The sequence below is a fragment of the Syngnathus typhle genome, linkage group LG20 (genome assembly GCF_033458585.1).
Source record: "Syngnathus typhle isolate RoL2023-S1 ecotype Sweden linkage group LG20, RoL_Styp_1.0, whole genome shotgun sequence".
NCBI classification, from domain to species: Eukaryota; Metazoa; Chordata; class Actinopteri; order Syngnathiformes; family Syngnathidae; genus Syngnathus; species Syngnathus typhle.
This window is the reverse complement of record NC_083757.1, coordinates 2,165,242-2,192,500: the sequence shown is the minus strand read 5'-3', so window position 1 is coordinate 2,192,500 and position 27,259 is coordinate 2,165,242. Positions and strand designations below refer to the sequence as shown.

The 27,259-nt window shown below is 44.2% G+C and overlaps 6 protein-coding genes and 1 long non-coding RNA gene across 10 annotated transcripts in view; 1 reads left to right on the top strand and 6 right to left on the bottom strand.

Annotated features, from left to right (window-relative positions):
- The window catches only part of LOC133145032 (uncharacterized), a 4,203-nt gene extending 1,201 nt beyond the window's left edge, over positions 1 to 3,002 (bottom strand). Inside the window, exons 1-5 of the long non-coding RNA XR_009710806.1 lie at positions 2,874 to 3,002; positions 2,074 to 2,807; positions 1,859 to 1,964; positions 1,500 to 1,606; positions 502 to 689 (exon numbers count right to left, since the gene is read on the bottom strand). This is a non-coding gene — a long non-coding RNA (uncharacterized LOC133145032). The remainder of the gene's footprint in view (positions 1 to 501; positions 690 to 1,499; positions 1,607 to 1,858; positions 1,965 to 2,073; positions 2,808 to 2,873) is intronic.
- The window catches only part of slc39a4 (solute carrier family 39 member 4), a 5,152-nt gene extending 473 nt beyond the window's left edge, over positions 1 to 4,679 (top strand). The window contains exons 2-12 of the mRNA XM_061268107.1: positions 492 to 860; positions 1,815 to 1,992; positions 2,081 to 2,211; positions 2,282 to 2,453; positions 2,606 to 2,778; positions 2,885 to 3,040; positions 3,137 to 3,241; positions 3,311 to 3,368; positions 3,552 to 3,704; positions 3,834 to 4,021; positions 4,139 to 4,679. Of these exons, the coding sequence (XP_061124091.1) occupies positions 492 to 860; positions 1,815 to 1,992; positions 2,081 to 2,211; positions 2,282 to 2,453; positions 2,606 to 2,778; positions 2,885 to 3,040; positions 3,137 to 3,241; positions 3,311 to 3,368; positions 3,552 to 3,704; positions 3,834 to 4,021; positions 4,139 to 4,267 (1,812 nt within the window). The 3' untranslated portion in view covers positions 4,268 to 4,679. The remainder of the gene's footprint in view (positions 1 to 491; positions 861 to 1,814; positions 1,993 to 2,080; positions 2,212 to 2,281; positions 2,454 to 2,605; positions 2,779 to 2,884; positions 3,041 to 3,136; positions 3,242 to 3,310; positions 3,369 to 3,551; positions 3,705 to 3,833; positions 4,022 to 4,138) is intronic.
- An 860-nt stretch (positions 4,680 to 5,539) lies between these two features.
- On the bottom strand, positions 5,540 to 13,424 carry recql4 (RecQ helicase-like 4). 2 transcript variants are annotated; one of them, XM_061268069.1, is made up of 27 exons: positions 12,959 to 13,424; positions 12,494 to 12,674; positions 12,382 to 12,415; positions 12,183 to 12,295; positions 11,928 to 12,074; positions 11,735 to 11,865; positions 10,830 to 11,526; positions 10,596 to 10,678; positions 10,402 to 10,501; positions 10,092 to 10,257; positions 9,731 to 9,991; positions 9,576 to 9,668; positions 9,301 to 9,437; positions 9,088 to 9,171; positions 8,825 to 9,016; positions 8,556 to 8,738; positions 8,285 to 8,483; positions 8,006 to 8,199; positions 7,822 to 7,905; positions 7,529 to 7,666; positions 7,188 to 7,458; positions 6,978 to 7,107; positions 6,733 to 6,899; positions 6,480 to 6,657; positions 6,181 to 6,337; positions 5,992 to 6,100; positions 5,540 to 5,748 (listed from the first exon to the last, which is right to left on the bottom strand). In XM_061268069.1, exons 2-27 carry the CDS (start codon positions 12,575 to 12,577, stop codon positions 5,627 to 5,629), a joined length of 4,254 nt encoding a protein of 1,417 aa, XP_061124053.1. In that variant the 5' UTR covers positions 12,578 to 12,674; positions 12,959 to 13,424; the 3' UTR covers positions 5,540 to 5,626. The 2 variants fall into 2 exon arrangements, with proteins under 2 accessions (XP_061124053.1, XP_061124054.1); XM_061268070.1 differs by having other exon boundaries at positions 7,188 to 7,455.
- A 154-nt stretch (positions 13,425 to 13,578) lies between these two features.
- On the bottom strand, positions 13,579 to 18,260 carry cndp2 (carnosine dipeptidase 2). Its single transcript, XM_061268088.1, has 12 exons — positions 18,001 to 18,260; positions 17,214 to 17,292; positions 17,002 to 17,145; positions 16,747 to 16,909; positions 15,849 to 15,937; positions 15,448 to 15,648; positions 15,289 to 15,373; positions 14,896 to 15,056; positions 14,659 to 14,823; positions 14,146 to 14,287; positions 13,783 to 13,930; positions 13,579 to 13,713 (listed from the first exon to the last, which is right to left on the bottom strand). Exons 2-12 carry the CDS (start codon positions 17,271 to 17,273, stop codon positions 13,647 to 13,649), a joined length of 1,425 nt encoding a protein of 474 aa, XP_061124072.1. The 5' UTR covers positions 17,274 to 17,292; positions 18,001 to 18,260; the 3' UTR covers positions 13,579 to 13,646.
- Positions 18,261 to 18,626: 366 nt separating this feature from the next.
- On the bottom strand, positions 18,627 to 20,908 carry LOC133145018 (zona pellucida sperm-binding protein 1-like). Of its 3 annotated transcripts, XM_061268086.1 has the most exons (8): positions 20,239 to 20,908; positions 19,968 to 20,137; positions 19,798 to 19,895; positions 19,571 to 19,719; positions 19,307 to 19,481; positions 19,091 to 19,226; positions 18,765 to 18,839; positions 18,627 to 18,699 (listed from the first exon to the last, which is right to left on the bottom strand). In XM_061268086.1, exons 1-8 carry the CDS (start codon positions 20,867 to 20,869, stop codon positions 18,691 to 18,693), a joined length of 1,443 nt encoding a protein of 480 aa, XP_061124070.1. In that variant the 5' UTR covers positions 20,870 to 20,908; the 3' UTR covers positions 18,627 to 18,690. The 3 variants fall into 3 exon arrangements, with proteins under 3 accessions (XP_061124070.1, XP_061124069.1, XP_061124071.1); XM_061268085.1 differs by having other exon boundaries at positions 18,627 to 18,839; XM_061268087.1 differs by lacking the exon at positions 20,239 to 20,908 and having other exon boundaries at positions 18,627 to 18,839; positions 19,968 to 20,231.
- Positions 20,909 to 21,044: 136 nt separating this feature from the next.
- On the bottom strand, positions 21,045 to 25,180 carry dus3l (dihydrouridine synthase 3-like (S. cerevisiae)). Its single transcript, XM_061268076.1, has 16 exons — positions 24,681 to 25,180; positions 24,513 to 24,607; positions 24,058 to 24,301; positions 23,591 to 23,942; positions 23,440 to 23,507; positions 23,257 to 23,346; positions 23,146 to 23,187; positions 22,921 to 23,073; positions 22,696 to 22,812; positions 22,555 to 22,620; positions 22,358 to 22,468; positions 22,013 to 22,109; positions 21,853 to 21,928; positions 21,569 to 21,757; positions 21,373 to 21,501; positions 21,045 to 21,296 (listed from the first exon to the last, which is right to left on the bottom strand). Exons 2-16 carry the CDS (start codon positions 24,590 to 24,592, stop codon positions 21,224 to 21,226), a joined length of 1,887 nt encoding a protein of 628 aa, XP_061124060.1. The 5' UTR covers positions 24,593 to 24,607; positions 24,681 to 25,180; the 3' UTR covers positions 21,045 to 21,223.
- Positions 24,681 to 26,830, bottom strand: LOC133145024 (transcription termination factor 1b, mitochondrial). Its single transcript, XM_061268096.1, has 2 exons — positions 26,800 to 26,830; positions 24,681 to 26,461 (listed from the first exon to the last, which is right to left on the bottom strand). The coding sequence occupies exon 2, from the start codon at positions 26,418 to 26,420 to the stop codon at positions 25,275 to 25,277; it is 1,146 nt and encodes a 381-aa protein (XP_061124080.1). The 5' UTR covers positions 26,421 to 26,461; positions 26,800 to 26,830; the 3' UTR covers positions 24,681 to 25,274.
- Positions 26,831 to 27,259: the final 429 nt, after the last annotated feature.

Sequence of the window (27,259 nt, the reverse complement as noted above, 5' to 3'; positions counted from 1 at the left end):
AACCAAGTGAAACAAACATATTAAACTAACTTAATGTCTTTTTTTATATATATATCTTTGTTAGTGTTAAACATTCATGAGCATGAAGTCAGCGAGGATGAGGAATAAAAATCATTATCACTGTGTGACAAATCCTTTATCTTGCCGCATGTCAGCACGATAGCAGTAAAAAGAAAGTGTGTGACGGATTGTGCTCACTGGCAGAAATAAAAGTAATATTGCCTAGCCTGCGCGAAATATGTAATTAACAAGTCAAAGATGTCTATTGTCGAGAGGTTCAATAATTTGATACAAGTCAATTGACCTAAATAGCGACGCAAACCCGCTGGCGTCAGAAAAGCTGGTCACTAGGTCATCAAAAGGTCAATTTTTATGCCACTAATCAAATCTGTTGGGTAATAATCTCAGTTAGGGATTTTCTTTTCTTTGCTTTATGGGGGTTGCAATTGCATTACACAATTTAACGGATATCAATGTGTTTTTCTCCCCAGTGCAACCTACTCGACGCTGTTCACCAGCTGATCCACAATCACAGTGACCATCGTCAGGCAGGCGTCGAGGAAGTCCTCAGTGTAGACGCGTCGGAATTCACCGCCCTCGCCGCTGGCTGCGTTCTGTACCTGTCCTCTCCTGACACGGTGTGCGCCGCGGCGGACCAGGGAAGGTGGGGGCAGGAGGTGGAACACTTCCTGCATGGAATCACAAGCGGGAATTCCCATGAACATTACCATGAGGACGAGGCAGACCACGCAGGGGAGGGGGAGTCATGCGACGGGCATGAACATCCACATGTGGCCCTTCGTGGATTAGAAAGTGTGCTCAGCGCATTTCTCAAGCACTATGCGTCATCAGACATTGAGGTCAGTGGGGAAAATATTTGCTTATGGTTGACGCTTGACTGCGTTTTCACATTAGTCAGGGATGTCAACATTTTTCTTCAGAGGGCAGCATACAGGAAAATCAAAGAATGCAAGGGCCGCTTTGACCTTCTTTGCCTTAGGTATCAAAAATAATCAGGGCCGGTAAGAAGATGCACTTCAATGGCACATTATGTTTACATTTATTTATAGCGACAAATGACTAGGATAGCAAAAAAAATGCGATTATTATTTTGTATGACAAAGTTGTTTTCAGGCTGGTCATGTACAATATCTGCTCCTGCAGAGTAGCAACACAATCACTTTAACTACCAAAATGAGAGCGTTCTGTACTAAGCTGACCTTGAGCCAAAGATTGCAGTCCAAGCTATTCGCTACTAGACTGAACTATCTTTGTTTTTCATCTGAGAACTATGAAGACATTTTGTTACAGTGTTAGAGATGTCTTATTTGCAAAAGACAAGGACGTTGGAGATGGGAAGGAATTTCTTCTTTCCTTTCCCTGTTTACCATCACGCAAAGAAAGTGCAATCTGGTTCCTATTCTGACCAATGGTCTTAAGGTTTGAGAGCATCTTACAAATGATACGACCAACTAACTAGAAGGTTGTGACAAACTTACCCATAAAAGATGATCTTTTAGCAGGGTGTCTTCTGGGCTCACCGCGGTCCCAACTTGAGATGTTACACGAATTTGCATAAGCGGTGGTTGAGTGATTCGGATCTGGCCTGTGAACAAAGAATCCAGGGATTGTTTAGGTGAATTACAATGTGGCCCATGGCAAAAAAGTACAAGTCTGTCTGTGGGTGTGCTTCGCCCGGACTAGCTCCTAGTTTTTAAATCATGTGAAGGTTTGCCTGGTTGAATGAAGTAATCAAAGCTAAACCACTCCATCTTTTTTTTTTTTTTTTTTTTTTTTAAATCATCGTTAACCAGAACTGCATCACATCGAGCGACATCATGTTGGAGGTGGAGCAGACCCAAGTGGCTGGTGCAGTTCTGGGCCGGGTCTTGTATCACGCCCTGCGAGGTCGATGCTTTCAAACACTCCCCGAAGAAGGTTTCTTCCTGGATTACATCGTGCACCTGGGCTCGGAGAATTTTACCATCGCAGGTGAAAGCAAAAGAGAAGTCATTTGTCACGTGACTTGAAACTGAAAAAGAATCAAATCAGAAAAAGCTTTTTCTTCTGAACCTTGTAGACTTGGAGGCGCTCATGGCTTCTCTAAACATTGGACCCGAGCTGGAGTCCGACCACGGGCACGACGAACACGAGCATCACGATCACGGCAAGCAACTCAGGCATTCTGAAATGAACGGCACCTGGGAGGAGGTAAAGACGTCATTGAAGGTTAGGTGGCATTAAAGCGTTTAAAAATGACAGAATGTTCTGATTCTCCTAGCACTGTTTCTCTGCGCACGAGCTGGTACAGATCCACAACCTGACTGTGGACTCCCCCAACCTGGGTCGCTCTGACCTGGCTCGTCTTAGCCCGGCGCTAATCCAGCAGATCCTGAGCGGGGCCTGCGCTGGCTCGCGCCCGACGAAACCAGACGAGCTCAGCAAAACGGAGAGTAAGTGTCAGAAGACTTAACCGCTGAGTTCATTTCAACACTGTTGCTAACCAAAACAGCAGTACCTAACGAAACATCTTGCTGATTATGTGTAGACTTTATTAGCCTTCCAGTAAATCGTTGACATTTTGGCTTTGACGCTCTCGTGTCAGGGTACCTGTACGCGACCCTGGCCAACGTGATCATCACGTTGATGTCCATGTTCGGGATCGTGTTGCTGCTGTGCACGTCGTGCACCAGCGTCTTCCAGCTGTGCATCCAGTTCTGCATCAGCCTGGCTGTGGGCTCGCTCACGGGGGACGCCTTGCTGCATCTGCTGCCCATGGTGAGCCGTCTACATCACTGCATCGTAACCTTTATTGATGAGTCAAAGAACAATTGATACGAGAAAAATATCACAGAATAATATACATGTCCTACCGTGTGTTTAGTTTCTGGGGCTGCACGTGCACACGCACGAAGTCGGCCACCACTCTGAGCTTTCGGATTACGTCTACAAGATGTTGGTGGTGCTGGGTGGGATCTACTACTTCTATCTGATGGAAACCATCTTCAATATTGTCACGCACGGACATCACCACCATGGGGTGAGCCAAAGAAAATGGAGTTCATTAAGTACACCCACTGAATGAGAATTTCTTAGCCCAAAAACATTTCATAATCCTTTGTGACAAACCTTCAAGGATGAATCTGAACCTCACCACTGCGACCATGGCCGGGTTCTAGAGCTGTATCAGGAGGAGAGTAAACACAAACACAAAATGAACTCAACTTCCAAAACAGACCTGGTAAGAAATGTCACAGATTTTAGCTGCATTAATATTATTGTAACTGTGATTATTACGATGACTGTCAAGGTGAAAGAGGAGGAGGAGGAAGAAAAATATCTTCACATGTCCAGAGAGAGGACCAGAGGTGTGATATATATATATTTTGTTTTTAGTAAACCCCTGCATATGTGCATTTTACTATTCACAAAACATTTGTCGAAATTAAACTCTCATTTATTGGTCGGTGAATACGTGAAATTGCACAAATGCAGATGTTTACTAAATCTATCAATTGAGTGGTAACTCATTTAATTGTGCTTTTGCGCAGAACATCGGTTGCTGCCTTACATGATCACTATAGGGGACGGCATCCACAACTTTGCAGACGGCCTGGCGATGGGCGCCGCCTTCTCGCTTTCGTGGAAATCTGGACTCGCCACGACGCTGGCCGTCCTCTGCCACGAGCTGCCCCACGAACTAGGTGACACAAACACCGGACATGGAGTTTTTACCATTCTCGTCTTAGGCGGAACTGTTTTCACCGAAACCATTTTGCTGCATGTTAACAAAAGAGCTGACTGATTTATTCAAATATTTTCGGGCTACCCAGGCGATTTTGCCATCTTGCTCAACTGCGGCCTGTCGGTACGCAAGGCACTGCTTTTGAATATCGTCAGCGCCTTGACGTCCTTCGTGGGCCTTTATATCGCCTTGAGCGTGGCGACCGACGTGGCCACCACGCAGTGGATCGCCGCTGTCACCACGGGCCTGTTTCTCTACGTGGGCTTGGCTGACATGGTGAGTGCTACTAAACTTTAATACAGAGGAATTTCTAAAGTGGTAGTTGGATACATTGCAACAATAGGTGGGGGGATGCAACAATGTTACCTTTTTGGGTCTTGTTCCCCTCTTCAGCTGCCCACTATGATGCACATCAAGTCCAAGAGGCCGTGGCTGATGTTCGCCCTGCAGAACGTTGGCTTGCTGTGCGGTTGGGCCATCCTCCTGCTGCTGTCCGTCTACGAGGAGAGCATCAGCTTCTAGAGGCCTCGGCCCTACTTTGGACTTGACACTTGTCGTTGTTCTAGGATGTTAAATGTCAGACAAGTCTAGGTACACAAATGAGTGAAATGAAAACACAGTTGGCTTTACATACGAGCGACTCGTTCAATGGACAAATGGATTCAAGTAACTGAAACAGGACTTTGACTGAACACAACTCCACGCACAAGCTGACTGTTGAACATGCAATTTCTTCCGAGCCACATGACAGCATGCTTAAGTCATCTTACTTTTGATTGTAAAATCCACAAATGTTCAAATGTTGTGTAATTTTGCACAGTTGGGGTATTTTTGTGTTTGAGTTTATGAGGGCGGCACAAGACCAACAAATAGTGTAAAAATATGAGTTTACTTTGGCTCAACAAAACATTTTCAGTGTGCAGCAAAAACATCTAGTGTGATATATATTTTGTGAATTTGCAGTTTGAATAATAAATATGCCAGCAAATCACTTATCTCTTTTACTAGTCTCTTTTTTTAAAATTGCTTAATAATTCATATTTTCAATTATTATCTAGTCTATTCAACTTTGTCCTCAAACTGGCTGATTTCTTTTTTTTTTTTAAATCATCAGCATCATCTAATCAGTTCCTGCTTATGTGAACATCTTCATTAGGGCCAGAGTCCAGCGACAACTCATCAAACGTAGCATAGTACAAACGTATACTCTGTGCACTACACAGGTGGCGGCAACATCACCGTTGCACAACGCACACGTTAGCAGCGTGTTGAGCTTGTAAAGCCAAATATTGCACCAAGGCCTGCTGACTGAGGCGAACATTTTTTGAAGCACTTCTAAGTCCGAATGGTGTCCTGTGCAGAATATTGTTGGAGCCTTTCTATGTTATCAGAACCTTGAGTGGGGAGTGTTCAGTCCTGTAATGAGGTCACCCTCACCGCAGCAGTTGATTAAATAAACATTAAGAATAAAGAAATCCGACATTCCTAATCTGGAGTTTATGACGCAGGTCAATGTTTGCCTTCAACCACGGAGGGCAAAAGCATCCTGCTGCTGCGATACAGAGTGTGCATTGTTCTTCCTTATTCCAAGTGTTGGTGAGCAAACGCTCTCAGCAGTTGCCCTTTGGATTGTGTGATCATAGCTGCCCTTCTCTGAAAAAGAATGAAACAAAAAATGTCATCAGTGAAAGAAATGGATTAAGTTACAGATTCAAGAAATTTAGAGCAATGTTAACACACCTCAGGAGTTCTTTGATTTGGGTATTTTCCGAATAAAATCCAGTGGCGTCAGTCGGCGATCTTAGAAAAATACATCTTTTATTCATATGCAAAGAACCACATTGAATTATGGAGACATTAAATAAATAAACAGGGTGTGTTTCACTTATATTCAATGATCGCTTGAGTGGCCAGCTTAATGAGCTGGTTGAAGTCAAACTGGATGTACTTTCGCCAGTAGCGTCGGTCTCTGCCGTACATTTGGGCGGGGTAGCACGGACTTCCTAAAAAATAAACATGTACATATTGAACAATTTCACATTCATTCAATTTATTATGAGTTTTCACTAACTTTCTTTCCTGTCAGCAAAACACACAGAGTTACAATTAGGTAAAAGTCTTCACTTACAGCATGACACCATCTACTGGTTAGAACTTGGTCAGGTCTTCCTAGTCTCATTTATTTTTAAAATGGAGTTTAAACACTGCGAGAAAAGCACATACTGAAGTATGAAGTAATCTATTACCGATGCCGTGAAAGATTCGGGCAATGGCTCTGCCCGAGAACTTCTCGTCACTTCTGATGGACAGGAAACTCCTTATGTCTGCTCTGATCTGATTCTCCCAATCCAAGAGCTACAAACAAAAAAAACATCACTCCATCCATCCACAATAACAAAAAATAACGCAGCCGATAGCATAGTGTTTTGTGTCACCTTGTACCGGTCCAGGCTATCCTCCGCTTCCATCGGTTCTCGGGTGAGGTCTCTTTCCCGCCGCTTGTCAAAGTAGTCGGACAGAAGGTCCTTCAGCCGGAGACTGCGACCCTCATCCAAGTCGTCCATGCAGGACAGCACATTTTTGAAGGACACACTAGTGAAAAAAAAAAAATTTGCTGCTAAAGTAATCGAGACAGGTAACACAAAAGTATGAGCAGCTGCAACATATTGAAGCAATAAGTGTTAATAATGAATTTCATGACTTGGCAGTAATTCAGGCCCCAACTACTTTGTACCTTTTGAAGGCCCTGAAGCAAGCGCTCAGCTGGTAAAGCTGCGACCGCTCTCGATCCTCAACGCGCCTATGCAGGAACCGGCACACCTTGTCCAGTTCCTCGTCGCTCAGGTCACCATAGGAGCGGAAGTAGAAGGCGAGAGAAGAGAACTCGACGAGGACGCCACTTCGCCCGCCAGCTAACAGAGAGTCCAGTCGCAATATTCAAACATAGACGCTCGTATTACTAGAACACAAATTCAGCGCCCACACACCTTTACCGGTGCTCCACTGCAGCTGCCTGAGTCCCCTCTTGACCAATGGGAGCTGCCATCCCATCGTGTCGGCCACCTCCACCACGTCAAACTCCAGCTGGTCATACGACTCCACTCGCTCACCGGCCATCCGCCTACGGGCTAGCACTACGGCCACGGGTGGGCAGCTGCAAAGCCCCAAGGTTTTTTTTTTTTAGACACAAAAAGGCATGATAATATGTGAAAAGTTCAAAAACAGGGTTCACATTTTAGTGATCTTTCGAAGCTGTCTGGGGCCTTCATAGCAGCTGACTTTGCACACAGACAGTGTGGGGTGGAGAAGCTCTACAAAGCGCTGAGGATGAAGCTCCAGATAACATAGCAGTGTCTCAATACCTGAGGTGGAGGGAAGTAATTAGAGCCCAATTAGTTTGTTGCCTAAACAGGCAGGAGAAAAGATACGACAGTGTCGTTACCTTCTTCTGTGATGTCCAGAGTTTCTACCGTCTCTTGGATGGGGACGGCTCTCTCATGAGTGTGACACACTCGCTCCGCGGGCCAATCAGAAGAGCCTCCGACTTCCTGGTCACATACAACCTCCACACTGACATTGTTGGCATCCGAATCTTCCGTTTTATGACCATTGTCTGTAGAATGTATCATCTCCTGTCGGGTGGATGTGTCGTGACCGATTTCCTGATCGCGCGTCTCCATCATCTCCAACAGCTCAGCATCACCGACGTCCTCCTTGTCATAAGAAGTGTTGAGTATGGTTTGCGTGCTGTGGTAATCCACACATGAAGCAGGTACTACTTACCTGGATCAGCTCTTTTTGTTTTTGGTGGATTTGTTTGCATTTGCATGCCGGGAATACTTTCTGGACCAGCCTTTTCACCGTGTAGTAGTCCACCGTGTCGGAATAGATGTGACGTCGCAGCTCGTGGAGGTCCATACCCTGCGTGTGAGGATGGATCGTACGTCCATACATTATAATAAATAGTGGAAAATATTTTTATTTAACAGTATGACGCAAAAGCTGCATTATATTCTCAATGTGGAGGTGCACCTAATATTGTGATCACAATATTTAAATTAGAGTTGCGAGCTTACTTCAGGCTCAAGGAAGAGGTGACAGTGCGCTGGTTCTCCATCTCTTCCCGCTCTCCCGATTTCTTGCACGTAACTCTCAAAGCTCTGGGAAAATAATGTGATGCTGAGGTCTCGAAGGGCAGACCAGGATACACTTCCAGTACTTGCAAGACTTAAAGTACTCTGTGGGAAGACTAATTCGAACCTTGGGCATGTTGTAGTGAATGATGCCCCGCACGTCAGATTTGTCTAGGCCCATGCCAAACGCCACAGTGGCCACCACAATCCGCAGCTCGCCGCACATGAAGTTGTTTTGAACTCGGCGGCGTTCTGACCCCGAGAGGCCTGCGTGATATGGCTCGGCCTGCCACTTGAGAGGTTTACGAATCTTCTTCCTTGCTGGACAAAATAAAAACAAGGGAGGCCAAAGTCATTTGCTGTCTAAAGAGGCTGCCAACATAGCCAAAAAGTATAGGCCCCTCACCAAGTTCTTTCTTCTTTTGTCCCACTAGGTTGACTTGCGTTTGGCTGTTGCTGATGTCTTTATTTTCTTTCACGAGTACTCCCTGCAGGCATGTTCTTAGCAGCGCAGCCACGCGAGCCGTCTCCTCCCTCCTGGTGCAGTAAACGATGATGGAGTCCAGGCATCCGAAGCGATCGCCTTTTAACAAGGACACTAGAGCCTTAAAAAAAGACAAAGAAAATGTGTTGTAAACCTGCAGAAACTCTTGAGGGGTAAATAGGATCGGTCATACCTGATCCTTCTCCCGGTCCATGGACACGGAAAGGTGCAGGTTGGCGGGCACGGCGGCGGATCGGACAGCGATACCATCCTGGTCGTGGATGTCCAGGTGGTGAGCGATGTCCAGAGCTGTAGACAATGTGGCCGTGGCTGTGAGTCCAAGCAAACACCGCACGCCCAAACGCTCCCTCAACACCTACAAAAAGAGTGCAATCAACACCAATGGTCACGTGATCCTCAATTGCTGCCCATGAAAGACAAACTGATTTTTTTTTTTTTTACCTTACAAAGCCTTAGGTAGCACGGGCGGAAGTTGTGGGACCATTCCGACACGCAGTGGGCTTCGTCGATGCACGCAAAGGCCACTGGGGGGAGCTCCTGCGCAGAGGGAAGGCATCCCGAACTGGAGCCGGCACCTCCGCCAACCAGTGCTTCGGGAGAGAGCAGCAGCACACACACTAGACCTGCCTTTACCTGAGCAAACATACCAAGGAACTATTCAGTCATCCAAATAAATCACAGTTACAAAAATGGCTTCCTGTTACCTTTTGTATCGCAGCTTCTCGTTGTTTCATTGTCATGTTGGAATGGATGCAGGCTGCTTTCAGGTTGGCTGGGAGGCTAGAGAGCTGCACAAACACATGTTCACACAAATGTTACTTGAACTGACTGGACGAAAAGAAGAAGAGAGGAGAAAAGAATCAAGACGTGGTGGAAAAAGTGCAGTTATGGAAATGTTCTTCCTGAGGTTGTGGCACCTGGTCATCCATGAGCGAGACAAGCGGGGAGATGACTAAAGTGATGCAATTGGACCGCTTGGCATACAAGTAAGCTGGCAGCTGATAGCAAAGCGACTTGCCCATCCCTGTTGACAACACCACCAGGGTGGAGAGACCTGCACAGAAACAAGTAACATTAAGTATAGAAAGTACATTACTTTGGATTAGCACCTTTGTATGAAGAACTATATTACATGCAATGTAAATCTTTTACAGGACGTGTGCTGGGATTCAAACAGTATGTCTCTATGTACCTGACAGGATCCTCATGATGGCTTCCTCCTGCCCCGCCCTGAACGAGCTGTAGCCAAGTTCTCGAAGAGCATCGAAGACGTCGGCAGGTGTTGCTGAACACACGTAAAATTGTGTTATTGATTTGCAATAATCAAGTGAAGGTCAATTCAATTACCCTGAAGTTTGCCATCGTCTGCGAGGCGGTAAAGCGGCTCGATGGGTGGCGGAGGTGTTGGACGCTCGTAGTCGGGGCGGATCACGTTGAGCAGAGCTTCGTCTTTGCTGCTGTTCTCAGGTTCTCGCTCTTCTTTGAAAGAAGCGCCTTGGTCCTGAGGTTGCAGAGTTCCTGTCGCCCTGGCAACCTCCTCCAGGGTGGGTAGCTCGAAGGGCTCCTCTTCCTCAACGGGCTGCTCCTCACAAGTAGAAGGCGGAGGTGCTGCAAAGCAAAATGGGAGCTTGCTAAGAATAAAACTAAGTGTATGTTAATTACATTTTAAGATCAAAATTGATGAAAGTAAATTTCCCTTGCGCACTACCTGGTCCCTTGCAGTGGATGGCCCAGTGTCCTGTGGCGCCGCACTTGTAGCAAGTGTCCCCCTGGCGGCTATGGCCGCCACGAAAGCCGCCACGCCGTCCTCTACCCAAAAACCCACCGCCGCCACCAAAACGTTCGCCTTTCAACTGGAACTTCTGCATGTACAACTGAAATAAGACAGCTCTTTTACTCAATTATACATTATCCAGCTGATACAGAGTTAAAACATTATTTGCTCTTTCTTTAAATCTGTATGTGTTTCGAGTGATATATATATTTTTTCATCACTATATTCATTAAACTGTATGTACTTGTTTGCGCAGGGCCATTCCTCTTAAGGCATATCCTTTGACGTGAGATTTCTTTTTCAGATTGATCTTCACAAAGTTACCCTCTGCAACCTTGGAGCCCCTAAAAAAGGACAAAATAAAGAAATGTGGTCTTTCAAGTGGTGAATAAAAGCAGTAGAAATATAATTGTGAATATGTGGTAAAATATATCTTACCTGGCTCGGACTGACTGCGCTTGATATGATCTCCTGGTGCCAAAGTCTTCTTCAACTTCTCCAAGCAGGTTCTCCTGAGGAACCTTAACAGGAGTTACAGTGGCCATTAGAGGGGTGTACCGCGCCTACTGCCCTGAAAGTGCTCTCACATAATGGATGGATGATTGAATTATTTATCATAACCTAATTTTTTTATATTCAACACTGACAGGATTTCAATATTCTTTAGACTACCTTCTTTGGCACCTTAGTTGCTTTGTCTTCCTCCACCTCGGTATCCTCTTTTCCCTTTTTTCTGCGTCTCTTCTTCCCATCTCCTTCGGCTTTCTCCTCAATGTTCTTTTCATCCCCTTCCTCGTTCTTCTTTCTTCTCCTCTTCTTCTGGGCTCCCCCTTCTTCCATTGCCCCTCCTTCCCGCTGCCTCTTCTTCTTGCTTTTCTTTGGAGGGCTCTCACTGGCCTCTTTCGGTGGCGCCGTGTCTTCAGAACTTTCCTTCTTTTGCTGGGAATGTGGAGCGACATTCAGCGGAATATTTGTCATTGCATCTTTTTTGTCTACTTGTTTCACATCCGTCTCCGTTAGCCGACACCCCTCCTGGTTTCCTGCACCGGGCTTCTCTTCAGCTCCCAGCTCATCAAAAACTTGACACCTCTCCAGCCACTTCCTGTCCACAAAGCTCAGTCGGTTGGCGGGTGAAGGTCTTCCTGCGGTGGCAGGAATTTGAAGCACTCGACTCGCAGGACTAAGGCCTCCATGTAAAGTCCCTGAGTCTTTTTCTAAATCGCCACTGGAGATAGGCACCTGAGTCCCATGAGAACTAACAGAATCTTTGGACGTTTCTTGAACTGGTGGAAATAGCTCAGAAGGTTCTTGAGCGTCCACAGGGTGGAGCTTATCAGACACCACAACTTCCAAGCACGGCTTCACCCGCCTGTTAGGCAGGAGCACAAACAAAATGGTTGCCTCATTTCATTTATTCAAATTGAGAACAAGTGAAAAATAAAGAACTTGAGAGAAGGCCACACGCCGACTGTTTACGTTCCTCTTTCAAGGCTACTGTTTTGGTTAGCGGAGCATTGATTACGCATCAGAATGACCGGTAATTGTCCCCACCATCTCCGCCATCTTGTCTCCCTCACCTTGGTGATAAGGGGCTGGATTCTGCATCAAAGGATGTGGGGACAGCGTTATTCTTCTGTACACTTTGAGCATCTTTTTTTAAAAAGTTCACAGGCACACGTCCAGATTTTTTCAACGAGAATGGTTTCTCCTGTAACAAAAAGCACACATTAATAGGATAACCACACATCCTCAGCTTTGCCCTTGAGCTACCTTGCTAGTCAGTGTCGCCAGGTTGTTTTTTAGTTTCAGGCCGTAATATTGCGCAGAAGCCTTGAGAGAATCTCTGTCCAAGGCACTAAGGGGCTTGGGCGAAGAAGCCGGTAAAACACTGCGATTCAGGTGAGAACCCCAGCAGTCCTGAGCAGAACAATAAGAGTGAAGGGTTAGTACTTGGTACTTTTGGATTGTACATTGTCTTTATGTCCTTTGAAAAGGTTGCAAAAAAAAAAAGCATGCATTAGTTACCTTCAGAGGTGCAGATTCAGACGATTTGGTGTTAATTCTGGTTGCATTGTTACAACTGCTGCTGCCACTTTTCTCTTTGGCTAGTTTTAAATTATGGTATTCTTTGTATAAATCTGGAAAAAGGGCAAGATATTCAATATCATTATTTTACATGTGCAGTACGTACACAAAAACAGACAACCGTTACGTGTGCACTTACTCCTAGTGTCCTCAGAAGCTTTGTCAATGTCCTCCTGAACAGTTTATGGAAACAGAATTGTTTTTAATACTACAAAAAAAAAAAAGTCACGTAAAAAGCACAAACAAATTACCTTGACTGGTTTCCTTTGGTTCTCTTTGACAAAACCTTGCTCCCAGCTTTTCAACAGGACTTTTACCTCGTTGTAGCGGTCCATAATAGAACCGAGAGCTTTAGTCTAAACTATGAGATAAACTTCGGGACATGTTCAGGGAAGTTTAACATGACTTATTAGACGAATTTAATACGAGTTTCATTCATTGATTCATTGAAAGGTAGAAAGCAGAGGGAAGAGTCCCTTGTCAGCTCCTTCACTTCCCGGACGTTGAAGGGATGCTACCAAGCCGCGGTTGAAATGTCGGAAAAAAGTCGGTACCGATACCGCGGTCGGCAGTTTCACCATTCAGTCTGTAAACACTGCGTCAATACTTCTCTTGAAACTTTCCTCTGACTGGGCTGTGATACATGATTCGGGTAGGCGGTTCCAGCTATTAACTACACGGGTAGAGAGAGTAGCGTCGCCATGGATGCGTAGTTTGAGGGGGAAAACAAGCAGTTATAGCGAACAAGAAGGACGTACCCGAGCTGGAAAACGAAACACTTCCGTATTTTTTTAAAGATTTTCCCGCCGCGGAAAATAGCAGCTTGTGTTGCCAGGTTTATTTCTTTATCCCCCTTTTCTCAAACTATACGAATTAAAGGGCATAATTCAACGTAGTCTAAACCCTACGATCATTTAATTAATATGAATTGTCTTTGTGTTGATTAAAATGCGTAAAAATACATTGTGAAGCGCTATAAAATTTGTGTTGAAGAATGTGTCAATTATGAGGCGGATATCCGGGTTCCAAATAAACACGTGTGCTCATTTAAAGTGACAGTCACGCTTTAACGTGGAATTCTGTACAGTACATTTAATTCACAGTAGCACTTTTCACAGAGCAGAGGACTCAGTGTTTCAAATGGTTAAAGTACAGTAAAACAGTAATTTGGTCAAATTAAAATAAAAAAAATAATCTAATCTTATTATACTTATGATGGTTTGAAACGTTCATACTGTTTTGGTGTCATAATTCATCCTACATTTCTGGTTGATATGATTAATATACGTACTATACGGTACCTTTTAGGGTTAGTGAGACATACATCAGCCAGGAATAGAGTAACAAAGAAAATATTTTTATTATTGTCAGCTATTTAATTCAGCAGCAGTGTGACAATGGAGTCTATTCCAGTTGGGACACCTCATGGAAATACGCACCCAGCATCTTAATCCCCTGAATGTAGTTTGTTCTGAGAATAAACAAAATAAAGAACATGACTCACGAGGCTTGAAGAAAAGGCTGTAAAAAAGACAAGCACCTGTTGAGTTTTTCGTTCTGGGAGTGCGCTCCGTCGTCAGAGGAACCCACGGGAAGCAACATGACGTTGCGCCCTGTCGCCTCCTGGAAGGTCAGGGTAACGGGGATACTGCCGCCCTCGCGTGTCAGGTCTGGTTCCACGCCAAAGACTGTCATGACAGATGATTTAATCCAAGAGGTTGCCAGTGTAGAGATTGACAAGAATGTAGTGGGAAGAAATGTTGCGTCATTTGAACAGCAGTGAGGAGACTATTTCGATAGGTCCTAATTAGACCAGTTTTTGGTTTTAAACGTAATAACCCATACTTTTACTTAAGTACAGAATTTGAGTACTCCTGCCACCTCCGTGACAAGCAGTACATACCCGTCTTCATGGCTTTGCGACCCGCCATATAGTGCGGATGGTTGAAGTCAGACACCCAGGCTTTGGCCCCGTGGCCCATTGACACTTTCAGCTTGTTGGGGCTCTCCAGTTCTGCAAACTTCTTTTGCAGATAGTCAGTCACCTGAAAACCAAAATAATGAATGTGATGAATAAATACAAATTAAACCCAGAAATATTGACTTGTGTGATACTGAGCCACTGGTGATTTAGAATGATGGTGAGTGAGTGAGCGAGTCAACTTTCTAAGTGTGACTTTAAGTTAAAAAATTTAAAATAGAAAATCCTAACGGGCAAAGAGATCTACTTCCTCAAAGTGTACGGACTACCAGGTTTTATTATTAGGTTTGCAGGGCCAGCCACTTCTGGCAAACCACAAAGACCCATGCTGACTACCACAAAATGGCTGAGCAATTTTTTTGTAATTATTTAGTTTTATTTCATTTGATTACATTAAAATTAATTGGTTTTTAAATTTAAATTGTTTTATCTTACTTTCTTCTCCACAACTTTGGGATCCATGTCAGGCACCAGGCGGATGGAGAATTTGCCGTTGACTTTGCGGGGGATAACCGTCTTGGCGCCCGTATCGGAGAAAGCACCCTCAATGCCGTGCAGAGAAAGCGAGGGGTACCTCCAGCGATGCATTAAGATCTGCTCCTGCAAGAAAAAAAATCAGTTAACCAAATGTGCTATGGCCTCGCTTCTCCCATCACGACAGCCTTGGCTTGCCTTGGTGCTGTGCAGTAGCTGCCCGACTCCGACGTCTTTACAGTACTCCTCCAAGTCAAACTCGATCTTCTCGTAAAGTTGCCTCTCGTCGTCTGTTAAAGGAGCCACGTCGTCGTACATGCCAGGAATCAAGATCTTCCCTCTCCTGTCCAACAGCGAGCCTTAAAAAAAGAGAGAAAAAGCAAACGGTCAGATTTGTGGAAAGTGGAGAATGTGGACATGCCACCACTCTTCATATGTGCTCCAAAACTCTGAGAATGTGAGGGCATCTTTTGTATAAAAAAAAATAAAAATCCCTTCACACTGACTAAGCCTCAGGTCCAGTTTGAGATACAATAAGTTCCCTTTCTTTATACACTGTCAGCTAGAATAACAAACAGCAGTTTCACTTGCCCATAAGTGAAATAAGGTCCGTCATGGCCTCGTGAACAGAGCCGCCAAAAACGCCCGAGTGCAGGTCCTTCTCACATCCGTCCACCTTTAAAAATAGCCCCAAGCTGTTACAAACATGCTGTTGGTCAAAGCCTCAAAACAAAAAGTCAAGATGTCAACCTCGATAAAGAAGTAGCAGATTCCTCTCAGGCCGTAGGTGATGCAGGGCTTGGTCTTGCCCAGCCAGTAGTTGTCCGAGATGCAAACGTAGTCCACGTCTTTAAAGAAGCTGTCCTTGCGAGAGAAGACCAATTCATCCAGGCCCTCTGATCCGGACTCCTCCATGCCCTCAAAGCAGAACTTGATGTTGATGGGAAGCTCCTGCCAAGTAAGAGGCATCTCATAATAAATACGAGTTAAAACAAACAAAGTTGGGAGACGCAACAAATGCTGTGATTGATGCCAGTGGGATTAATGATTAAGTGACTGTAGCGAGAAGCCATTTTGCATGGAGAACTTTGGACACTCAACAGTGGTCGTCAAGCAATCAAGGTGTTGATGCATTCTTGCTGAAAGTTTACCTGCTGGATCTTCTGGTAGGCTTCGATGCAGTTAAACCAAGCCAACACGGGACCTTTGTCATCAGTGGAGCCTCTGCCATAGAGCTTTCCTGTGCACACACACAAAAAGAGTTTTTTTTTTTTTTTTTTTAACAACACTAAAGGTTTTTTGTCTATGGCTATGAAATTATATTTTTATGCATGAGGTAGCTTTGTAAAAAAAATAATAATAATAATAATAAAACTTTGGACTGAGGCTTTGCAACCACTGTTCTAAATGTTTTTTAGCTGAATACATTTTCTTATTGGAGCACAGATGAGCAAAATAAATGCTGAACAGGCAAAAACTAAGAGACGGGAAGAGGATGTGGAGGAGGTGCTGCTTTCTGTCAGCTGACTGATCACCGCAAATGTGATTTTCTTCAGTCCATACAAGCGCTATAAAGTCCACACACCTACAACAGCGACAACAAAGCAAGATAATGACACTTACTAGCGAGTTCTACTTTGCGAGTAGAGAGATAAGACATGATGACTTGGAAAAGGGACTTTGGTAATGAGTGTCAACGATGATAAAAGCTGCACGTCTTACCATGCTTGTAGCAGTAAACATAAAACCTACTGTGCAGCTGAAAAATAAACTTAGCAGGCTTTCTCCCCTCAGGTATGTTAACTTCTCAAATGTGTCATATCAAAACAGGTCAGCCGAAAACAGCCGGAATTAAAAAGTGAAAGTAACAGCTCACCGACATACTTCATGATTAAGTGTACAAAAAAAAACTGAAACTGTCTCTATATTCAAAGTGTCAAAAAGTTTTGTCTCTACATTTTTAGTTTCTGTATGACTCCCTTTTGTACACTTAATCCTGAAGTATGTCGGCGAGCTGTTACTTCCACTTTTCATTTCATTCATGTTCACCATCTTTCTCCACCAGAGTGAACGGCTCCGTGTCCCAGCCGTCGTCGATGTTGGCCGGCTGGACATCGAGGTGGCCGTAGATGCACACCGTCTTCTTCCCCGGGTCTGAGCCCAGATGTCCCAGGATGATTGGAGGCAGGGGGATCTTGTCCCCGCTTGAAAGCTGCAACAAATAGAAACACTCTCAAACCTTTTTTTCATGTCAAATTCTTTCTTCTGTTGATCCTGATTAGTTCTATTAGTGTTTGGTCATACCTCCTGCTGGCCTATGTCCACCATCTCCACTGTGCCACCCAGCCGCACAATGTCCTTAGCAGCCATTTGCATCATCTTCTTGATCTCGCCGCGCTTCTCCGGCCAGGCGGACACGCTCTGGACGCCCACCCATTCCGCCAGGCGCTGGTCAAAATACATGTATCAACACATATTTTTTTTACAGTAGAGGATTTCGAGTAGCATCATCTTACCTCTATGTATAGCTCCTGGTGTTCATCCACATACTTGAAAAGAGCAGGGAGATGAGCCATTTTGTCTGGTTGGAAATAGCTGAGAACGACAGAGGGAGAATAGTGAGACAAACTCCACCTTAGGACTGCTTTATGAGCTGTGCATGAGTCTAACTCCACCTACTTTGCTGACAGCAGTGTGTGGTTACCCAAAGAGCACAAGGAACTACATCTGCAGTCTTACATTCTGTTGATTTTGGGAAATGCACCCTCGAGTCTTGACACACCCCACCAAAGAAACTTTGAGTTTCATGAAAAAACTGTTAGAAATTGGGCTGCAAACGAAGACTTAGCTGGCTCTGACAGCTCACTTGTGCTTTTGTCACTTTACTGTTATGTTGAATATCTTCATTACAGCTGCTTTAAGGGTGGGGTGGTATTTTATTTTCATTCAATTTTGTCTTTTATCATTCTTTTTCTGCCCCTTCAAAGCTATACGGCATTGCCTTGGATATGAATGATGCAATAGATAGATTGTCTTGCTTCAATGAAAAGGACTCATGATTGACATTTATCAGGATTTTAAGGGTAATTAAGCATTCGTTTAGTGTTGTATTTTCTTAGACCAAAGAGTTTAAACCGAGGGCGACAAGTAGCTAGCAGTCAGGTTCGTGGTCGATAGCAGTGCTATTTCAAGCAAATCGTATAGGGGAAAAAACGTTTTCTTTCAAATACTTTGCAATAACACAGTTGAACCGTTTGAGGAATACGGATAAACAATGATTTAATGGAATAATTTCCTACTCACTTTTAAAACTCGTGCGGCCAATTTAACAACGTCACTCCCCCAGTCTGACGAATTCTTTGGAGTCCGCCGCCCGGCTTCGTCGTCGTAATAATTAAAAAAAATATACTGAAACACCCCCAACCAAAACCAAAACTGCAAATTGACGTAAAAGTTGTATTTGTTAGATAGATGAACAGGTTTACAAAACAAAGAGAGGACGTGAAAATGGGCTTAAATGTTTTGATATTTTGCTCTCGTGTTTGTTTCGCAAAGGATTGTGGGTTACTGCAAATGAGTTTGTCTTTTTTTTCTTCTTTTTTCTAAATTATCGAATTAGAATCAAACACGTAAACAGTAGATAAACATGAATTATTTTTAGTATTGGGACGAAAATAGAGCATGTTAACTAAAACATGCTAATACAATCGAATGGTCATCGAGTGACGTCATTACTCTGACGTTCCACTTTTTTCCAATAAATTAAATATTCAGTTTGCAACAGCATTCTAATTTGAGCTCCGCCGTTGTACAAACCTTAATCCAGTTTTAACAAACAAATGAGTGACCTTTACCTGAAATTATGGGAGGAAATTTAAAAGCCCAACATGATCCATTCAGCAGCTTGTTTGATTAAATGCACAACAGGATACATTTGGCAGCTTTATTTAATGTACAATAAAAAGTAGGTTTTCGTCCATAGGCTACGAGTCCTTAAGATTCCTGCAAAAAAAGTAACATTAAAATATTTTTACTCTAACACCATCCTGCAATATTTACAATCTCACTTTTCCATCAAAGCAGCGCTCTTCGCAAAGTTTCTCATCTGACCAGCAAACCTCAGAAGAGCACATAAAGTGGATCTGTAAAGGGCAAAATTAAGTATGATGGATAGTTAGTTTTTATTCTATATCAAATAACAAGCTTCAGGTCTGCAGTTGTACAAGACAATTCCAAGTACTAATAAAATGACTTGGCGACTACTACAAATTCACCCTGGTCATTTGCTTTGTCCACTAAATTGTCTTACTACTGCTACATGGACCTTAAATACATTGTTTCAAGCAATAAGAATCAGTAGACGCTCCACTCTAATGGCTTTCCAGATACTCACTTGCTCATCGAGGTACCTCTTAGTCTTAACATCCATAAATTGGAATGCCTTGACCTCAAAATTTCTCTGATGGCGATTTTGGGGCAAATCACTCACTTGCAGAATAGCCACACTTGGATCATAAGGATTGGCACACCTACAGTGAGAAACACGGCGTACCTGGTAAATCAGATAAAAACAGCAATCGAGGTTGGTGGGTTGAGATGATGGGCTTACCCTTCGTAAACGAGCACCAGGGCATTTTTTGCTGAGCGAGGGAACGCCAGACAGTACTTGACCAGAATGGTCGCTTTGGGTTTGGGAGAAAACAGTCTCAGCTGCAAATACACAGGTTTGCCAAGGATGTAGCGCAATTTAGGGAAAGAAGGCAGGAAAGTAGAAAAGGTCTTATCTGTTTGGAATTAAGCACAACACCAAAACAGACGGGGTGATATCAAAGTAATCAATCACAGTATCACGGATTAATCTGCGAATCCCAACCTGTCGCGATCCTCAATTGAACACCGTATAAACCATCAGAGTAGATGGACGTCGGCACATTGCGACTTGGGATCTTCACCATGAAGCCGACGCTGGCCAACGGCTGCTGGTCACGGGCAGCCAATCCGTAGCGACACTCCACCAGGAACCTAAAATTGAAGGGACATTTGTAATGTCATCGCCGCCGGTGGGGAAAACGTTTATGTCGCTGGTGTAACATTGACAACCTTAATGGATCAGTTCTTGTGATGATGCCATACTTGAGCCTGAGAGCTTGGACTAGTGTCTGGACCTCAGCCAGGTAGAACCTTGTCAATCCAATTTCCTGAAAGTCAATTGGGGTGTTTTGAGGCAGGAGAAAGCAAGCAAGTCTGCATGCGACTGAGTGACAACTTACATACATATGCGTTCCACACTCGGTTACTTTAAACTTAAAGATGGCAAAGTTGGAATTCACCACAGCGGGTTTGCACTTTGTTCCGGGAATCACAAGATGGGTGGGGTCAACAGGCATGGATCCGTATGTGGACCGGATAATGAAAACAAAATGGAGATCTACCGTGCACTCTGTGTGGAAAATTTGACATTAATTGGAAAGCTAAACACTGTAAAAAAAAGCCTGAAATAGTGCAAGTGCAACTTTTATTAGAAGAAAAAAAAAAATTCACCATCCATTGGATAGAAGCATGTATGCAAAGTTGGATTCACACAGCATCCCATGGCCTCGCAGTCAACGGGTAAAATTCCGAAATGGCCACAAAGCAGTTGTTCTTCGGGGGCCACGGTACAGTCTGAAATTAAATCAGGGATGTTCAAAATTTTAGGAGACATTTTTCCAAAATAGTCACAATACCAATTAAACCAATCTACCCCTAAATGGCAAACTGACTCCACTTTGCACTCACGTTGAGCCCTTGGTGGCGTTTGCAGGGGTGGCGGTGTGCGACACCTTGACGCGGGTGCCCTGGGTGTAACGCCTGAGCGAGGCAATGGGCTCGGGGTGGAATCAACTTGACTTGGATCAGTGGCGCTCTTACATACCCTTGGGGAGGGTTCGACAGAGTCCTCCTGAGTTCTGCTTGTTGCCCAACTTCCCTTTCCCAGATGGGGTTCCTCAGGATCAGGTAAAGTCCCTTCGCCGTCATTGTCATCATCCAACACCCCAGTCTCGGGTTTCAGTTCTACAGAAAGTGATGTTTCACCTTCCTGATCCCATCCCCAAACCAGGAGACCCCAGGTCATGACCACCAGCAGCCACAGGTGAGCCATATGGACCCCAAAAGAAAACAAATGTGACATGGCAGAACCAATGCAACTGCCACACCTTGGTCCAGGTACTTAACTGATCACCGCGGGTGGCTTGTGATTAGTCAAACCCCATCCAATTAGGAGGCAGGTGTGCAATGTCAGCCATATTTGATTTGATCATAGGCTTAATTATGTTTATTTTGGGTGAACAAAATTGACTCATACATTGTTTAAATACAAATTTGGTTGTGGCTTTATTGCATGTACAAGTGTACCCAAACACAAATGAACTTAATTTTTCTTATTAGCCAGAACGCACTTGATTACTTGAGTCTCAGCCACAAAAAAATAAAATACAAATAAATCAAATTGTCTTTGTGGTTCTCGTTGAGGAAAAAGTATAAATCACTTATATGAATTGGCTTTATGTTTGGGCAAGAAGTTGAAATTTGGGGGCACGGGTCCAAGCAGCATTTCACTGGAAAACAAACAAAACATTTGAAAGAAAGCACAAATGAAAAAAAGACTCCTGATGGAACAGGTCGTCCGCTCACCTGATCCTGATCCAGTCGCCGACGTTTTGACTGGCCATCAGGGACTCCAAGTAGTTCCTCCCCATGTAGTAGGGTGGCCTCTCGTTGATCTTCACCGGCACTCGCTCCAGCAGTCCCACTGGAATGTACCTAAAATACATTTTAATCCGTTACAAAGTTTGCATGTGAAAGGTTGCTCCTGAAACAAGCGTCCCACCTGCACATAAAGGAAAGCCACTCAAGCATGAAGGTGCGTGTCTTTTCCACGCCGCGTGTGTCCGAGCCCCAGTGCTCCAAGCCATAGTTACTGAAGTCCCGGAGGATGTCCAAGCGCTCGGTCGACGAAATGTCCCAGTGACGGCTCTCCTTGATTTCCGTGAAGAGCCATGGCTTCACCAATGCACCCCTGGTATATGATCAGAACATTTTCCACAGCATAATGGCCAGGTACTCTCTGCAGTTAAGTCCATCGTTTGATTTGGAACTAAAAGAAACACCAACCTTGCAATCATGATTCCAGAAACGCCTGTCTTTTTGGCTCTCATGGCATCCTCATAGGACAGAATATCGCCATTACCTAACGAGAAAAACATCAATGCATTGCCCTGCATGTTTAAAAATGCAACAATGGTTTCAGATGGATCCATCTTTCCAATTCTACCAAAGAGTGGGATGGGGCTGGCCAGCTTGGAGCAGGCAGTGATGTAGTCCCAATCGGCCAGCTTGGTGTAGCGTTGCTCTCTGGAGCGGCCATGCAGCTAAAGTTCCACATGAAGAAAAAATTAAGCAGGCAATTTACTGCTGAAGCTCAGTTTAGTTTATTTCACCAGGTAAGGAGGCAATTGAAAATAACATCTCATTTGCCAAGTTGAGACGGCGGCAAACAGTCAAGAAGAAAAATATCCAAATACACAGACAACACACTGCAAAAACCAGTGAATGAAAACCTCGAATAATTATTTAACATAACTTTTAAAGGCATAATAATTTGGAGAAAAATAATTACTGTGATCATAGACACTCCCCAATTCTTCATCTCTGGGATGAGTTTATGTGCGATGTTGTTCTTCTCCTGAACGCCGGTGCGGATCTTTACTGTCAAAGGGACATCCAGCACCTATAGTAGAAAAGAGAAAAAATAAAATAAACAAATATTTGTTTCCTCCAAAAATTGCACCTAATCATTTGAAAATGCACACTCACGTAGTTCATTCCCCGTACTATCTGTTCAAATTTGCGGGTGCGGGTCATCAAGCCGCAGCCTCCACCCTGAGGACCAAAAAACAAACATGAGTCAGGCTTGTGTGTTATAAGAGACAACATAGCGGGGGGAAAAAAGCTCACCTTTTTATACACGAGGTCAATGGGGCACCCCGAGTTGATGTCCACAAAGTCCACCTCTGTGTTGTTGTTGATGAGCTCGGCGCATCTCGTCATGGTGTCGGGGAAGCAGCCCTCCACCTAAAAAAAAAAAAAGTAAATAAATAAAAAGACTCAAGGAGCTCAAAAATGAACAACATTTGACACTGCCATTTTGGTGTGTGGTGGCCTTTCCACTTGTTTTCGAACCTGAACTCCAAAGAGATCTTCACTCTCGTGCCTCTTGAGCAAGGCCCACTCGGACTGCTGACCCTGAAGCAGATTGGTGCACATGGCCATCTCGCCGCAGGTGATATCAGCTCCTAGACGCTTGCAGACGCGGCGGAACGGCAGGTTGCCGCACTGAGGAAAGAGGTCGACAATGAACGGCTGCGGCAATGGCGCGTGTGAAACTTCCGCTCTCGAGGCGCTTACGGTTGTTAAGGGGGCAAGGTAGAGTTTGTCTCGGAAGTCCACCTTCAAAGACAAAACATTCATTCAGTCTTTTGTTTCTAAAAATAAGAGACAGGGAGGTTGGAAAGCTACCTGCTTTTTCTCACACGCTCGTAACTTGATGACATCTACATCGGTCAACGCACCGACAGTTTTCACAGTGGACGACTTCTCAGAGCTCACCTGAAAATAAAGAGATTCGGTGGAAATCGAACACTTGGGTGTGTTTCATCCTGACGTATTTAAGTCAGATCAAGTAGCTACATTTTTTTTTACCTGTGTTTCTGAATCAGTAGATTCACATTTTGATTGGGTCGTCTGATCTGGTGGTAAATCTACAGCACCTGGTAAAAGACACCACATCATTTTGCAAACTTCCAAATAACTGTGAACACCAGTTTGAGAACCGCTGTAAATGACTTCCTACCATTGCCCTGCTGTTCTTTTTTATCCTTGTTGTTGTTAAGCGTCTTGAGGTACTCTGCCGACTTGTCGAAATCAACGGCATGCTTCCTCAGACGATTCTGCAGCTCTTTACTGAGGCTGTTCCGGACCGGCGTGCGGCCCTCGTAGATTTTCACCACGTCGGCGTTCTCGGCGCTCTTCAGTTCCGCCGTGGTGTGCGCCTTGGCGAAGCGACAGGAAAGGCCATACGCACACTTACCAAAAGTGTCGTACACGTGGCAGCGTTCACCGATGTCGGCGGGCTTGTTGGCCAAGTAGGTGGCAACGTCGTGGTAGAAATGGCACTTGTCGCCATAAGGACATTGCTTGTTGCCCTGACAATGAGGAACGGGAATTTAGAACATCTAATCGCAACAGGTTAACTCTGGCTTCAGCTCACCTAATTAGGGCAAGCCGTGTGGAAAATAGAAATGTCGTTAAAATTCCTACCTGAATAACTGAGGCACACAGCCTCTTTTCATCGTACGTCGTGGGTTTCTTGTGCGGCCTTGACTTGTTCTGCCCCCTCAGTCGTTTGCCATCCACTTTGGCGCCTTTGTTGACATCCTCTGTGTCTAACTTCACCTTTTTTGTTTCAGGCTCCCCAGTGTGCTCCCCCGTCACTTTGTTCTCGCCTCCCTTCGGGCAATGGGAGTCAAGAAACTCGTGGAATTTTTCTTTGTTGGTGATGAATCTGTAAATGCAGTTGGGTTGTCACAAGCGTGTTTCGGTGTTAAGATGGTTAAAAAAGACAGTGGCCTGCACCGACATGCAACAACAAGGTGCAAAAGCATTACTTATTTAAAAAAAGGCTTTGGACAGTGCACAACAACACTAGATAATAGGTGCTTCAGCAAGGAGCGAACCGAAACAGTTTGGTAGTTGTTCAGAGTTGAAGGACTCACTCGGGTTTGAGGGCTGCTTCTCCCTTTACTGCCGCCTCTGTCCCTTTTGCAACTGCCGTTTCCTCTGCAGGTTTTTCCATCACAGCTGCTTGTTTCTGTTAAAGTACAACATACACGATTATCGTAGTAAGTAGTTTATAGTAAACATCTGCCGTGGTGCTTACTTACTAGTTTGCCGGTGTTGACAGCCTGTCGTCTGCTAGTATGCTTGCGGCTAACGCCACGTTAATATCGCAGTTGAAACAGTCGACGACGAAGCATAAGCTATTTCTTAATGCCAGTGAACACTGTATGAAAGTCGTTTTTATTTACATGTTTTTACAGTCGCAGTAAAGAAGCTAAACTGCGCGTGAGTAGGACTCAGTCCATCGCTTAAAGGGGTCCGGAAACGACATATGAAAAACATTGGTTCCGTCCCGGGGATGCAGTGCATCATCATCATCGTCCCGGGTGCTACAATCATTATAATATAGTAAGTACGTAGAAAGCAACGTTTTCCTCACTCGTATTTTATAATGGTAATGTACATGTGTTTGATTAAATTACTGATTTGCTTTTACAATTGCAGCAGAAGCCATATTAGCACATTAAGACACAGAAAGTAAATGCAACTAATATTAATACATGAGTTGCTCTCACTATATGAAATATATTTACCGTTTTCAGCAGCTGGGCACACAGTCCCCTTGCTGCAAATTATTCAGTCAAAGCAAAATACACGTTGAATGGTGAGCAACATTATATGAATATAAAAGGCTCCATTTACTCCTCGGCGAGTTTCTCTATCTTGGCTGAAAATCGCTTCTGACTCAAGTCCAGGACGCCGATGCCGTGTGCCTGGAAGTCATAGCCGACCTTGCGAAGCTTGTCAATTTTGGCTGTGACATTCTCCATGCTGTACTCCAATATCTTGGGCTTCTTCAGTATCTGCTTCATTGTGATTCCTTCTTTTAGGAGATAGTCCAATTTTGTGCTCAGTGTCATTTCCTTTGTGTACAGAAGCGTTGGAAAGCTGACAATCATCTTTTTGACATCATCTTCACAAAGGCCCAGCACAAGAAGCCTCTGCTTAAGGCTGGTAATATTCTTTTTTAAGTACTCACTGGAGAGGTCCAGGATTCTTGCAGCCGGCCCTTGAAGCAGGGCCAGGAGGTCAGCGTTGCTCAATTCGAGAGCCGCTTGTAAGTTGTCGATGTTCGCCTTGACTCTTTTTGTGCTCCGGATGAGAATGTAAAGGTTTCTGGAAATGATCGCTTTGGCAAACTCCTTGGAGCCAGTCCCGCCGAGCTCAGCACTGATGTCCTCCAAGAACTCCACCATCTGCTTGTTGAGCTCCAGCCTGTTTGAGAAGATGCGCGGTGCAGTGGTGAGCAGCCGATGAAGGTCCTTGTTGCTGAGTCCTAGTGAAGACAGGTAAGCTATGTTCTTCTTCAAGTTGCTGTTGTCACTGGAGCGAAAGAATGACTCGGGCGAGCGTTCAAGGATGGACACAATCTCCATGTCGGTCTGGAAGATGTTCCTCCACAGCTGCCAGCGCTCCTCCAGATGATGCAGGGAACGGGTGATGGCACGTGGATAACGCGATATGATGCTGGCAACAATCTGGCGGCTGGCACCTTTGCTCTGCAGGAAGAGCACAAGGCCGTGCTCATTTGTGAAGACCCTACGGAGAACGCCGGGCTGACGCTGGCGCGCCTTCATCACATCTACCCCCAACTGATTCAAGTTCTCCAGCAGAGATTTGTTTTCAGGGTTCACAGATGCTTTGGTATCATTCTCCTTCGGTGCCACACTGTAAAACCTCGGCAGAGGGCAAGTTGTCACGGACTGCACTGTGATGCATTTAAAAGGTTTTTGGAAAGTGAATAATCTGTGGAGGCCAATAAATGCTTTGAACGCAGTAGCCATTTTTTATCAGTGTGATTTCCTTACAACTACCATCATGGGACCTGAAAATAGCATAATCACACTTAACATCAGGACATTTAGACATAGTACATACATAACATTATAATTGTTTAAGCTTATATTAACAACATTCAAACAACATTTTTAGGCAGAGTGGCACTACAATAAATTCTAATGAAAAAAAAAACAGCTTGAAGTGTGAATACTTGTCTGTAGAACAAGAAAAATTTAAACGTCACTGTTATTCCATAACGTTTAAAAAGGAAAAGACGAAAGACGAGCAGAAGACAATATATTAGTTTGTATATAGTTGTGTTATAACCTTTTACATTAGTTAAAATTGACATATCTGCTTATAAGACATTAGAATGGAAGTTACCTTTTCTTCTTCGTTGATTCTTTAATCTTCTTCTTTTTCTTTTTCTTGTCTGGTTATTCACCAGCGATCTAGCTACCGCCACCTTGTGGTCTCTCTTCATTATTTAGCACAAAAATAATGAAACCCCATTGTACTTAATTAAAACGTTTTAAGAGGTTACATGCTTAGTTATAAGCTTCACTATAATACGTTTGATTGCATTACATATTTTGAATTAAAAAAACACACACAGTACAATGTTCATTGCTAATAGTTTCAACTAGTATGTTACTTAGTAGCAGTAACGTGTCCTACGAGGCCATAGTGACATCACCAAATTGTTTCTACTGTTATATTGTTAGTATTTCAAAGTTTAGCCACATGTTTAAATGATCTTTTCTTTATGCTGGCTTCAGACACACAGACTCACTGATCCTTTGGCTCTCAACACTGATGAGGGTCTCCACTTATGAATATTTTA

What these genes read in the sequence shown, in the direction of transcription:
- recql4 (XM_061268069.1), bottom strand. Translation starts at nt 12,577, where the DNA reads ATGGACCGCTACAACGAGGTAAAAGTCCTGTTGAAAAGCTGGGAGCAA. An exon ending in AGCTTCTGAGGACACTAGGA is followed by an intron (nt 12,296 to 12,381) that starts GTAAGTGCACAC and finishes CCCTTTTTCCAG; the next exon opens with ATTTATACAAAGAATACCAT. An exon ending in ATAGCCTGGACCGGTACAAG is followed by an intron (nt 6,101 to 6,180) that starts GTGACACAAAAC and finishes TTTTGTTTGTAG; the next exon opens with CTCTTGGATTGGGAGAATCA.
- dus3l (XM_061268076.1), bottom strand. Translation starts at nt 24,592, where the DNA reads ATGGAAAAACCTGCAGAGGAAACGGCAGTTGCAAAAGGGACAGAGGCG. An exon ending in ACCTTGCCCCCTTAACAACC is followed by an intron (nt 23,074 to 23,145) that starts GTAAGCGCCTCG and finishes CTCTTTCCTCAG; the next exon opens with TGCGGCAACCTGCCGTTCCG. An exon ending in TGGCTTTCCTTTATGTGCAG is followed by an intron (nt 21,502 to 21,568) that starts GTGGGACGCTTG and finishes AATGTATTTTAG; the next exon opens with GTACATTCCAGTGGGACTGC.
- LOC133145024 (XM_061268096.1), bottom strand. Translation starts at nt 26,420, where the DNA reads ATGGCTACTGCGTTCAAAGCATTTATTGGCCTCCACAGATTATTCACT.
- cndp2 (XM_061268088.1), bottom strand. Translation starts at nt 17,273, where the DNA reads ATGGCTCATCTCCCTGCTCTTTTCAAGTATGTGGATGAACACCAGGAG. An exon ending in TGGACATAGGCCAGCAGGAG is followed by an intron (nt 16,910 to 17,001) that starts GTATGACCAAAC and finishes TATTTGTTGCAG; the next exon opens with CTTTCAAGCGGGGACAAGAT. An exon ending in CCAAAGTTGTGGAGAAGAAA is followed by an intron (nt 14,288 to 14,658) that starts GTAAGATAAAAC and finishes TTTGGTTTTCAG; the next exon opens with GTGACTGACTATCTGCAAAA.
- LOC133145018 (XM_061268085.1), bottom strand. Translation starts at nt 20,869, where the DNA reads ATGTCACATTTGTTTTCTTTTGGGGTCCATATGGCTCACCTGTGGCTG. An exon ending in AGTGTGGAACGCATATGTAT is followed by an intron (nt 19,896 to 19,967) that starts GTAAGTTGTCAC and finishes ATTGACTTTCAG; the next exon opens with GAAATTGGATTGACAAGGTT. An exon ending in TCAATTGAGGATCGCGACAG is followed by an intron (nt 19,482 to 19,570) that starts GTTGGGATTCGC and finishes AATTCCAAACAG; the next exon opens with ATAAGACCTTTTCTACTTTC.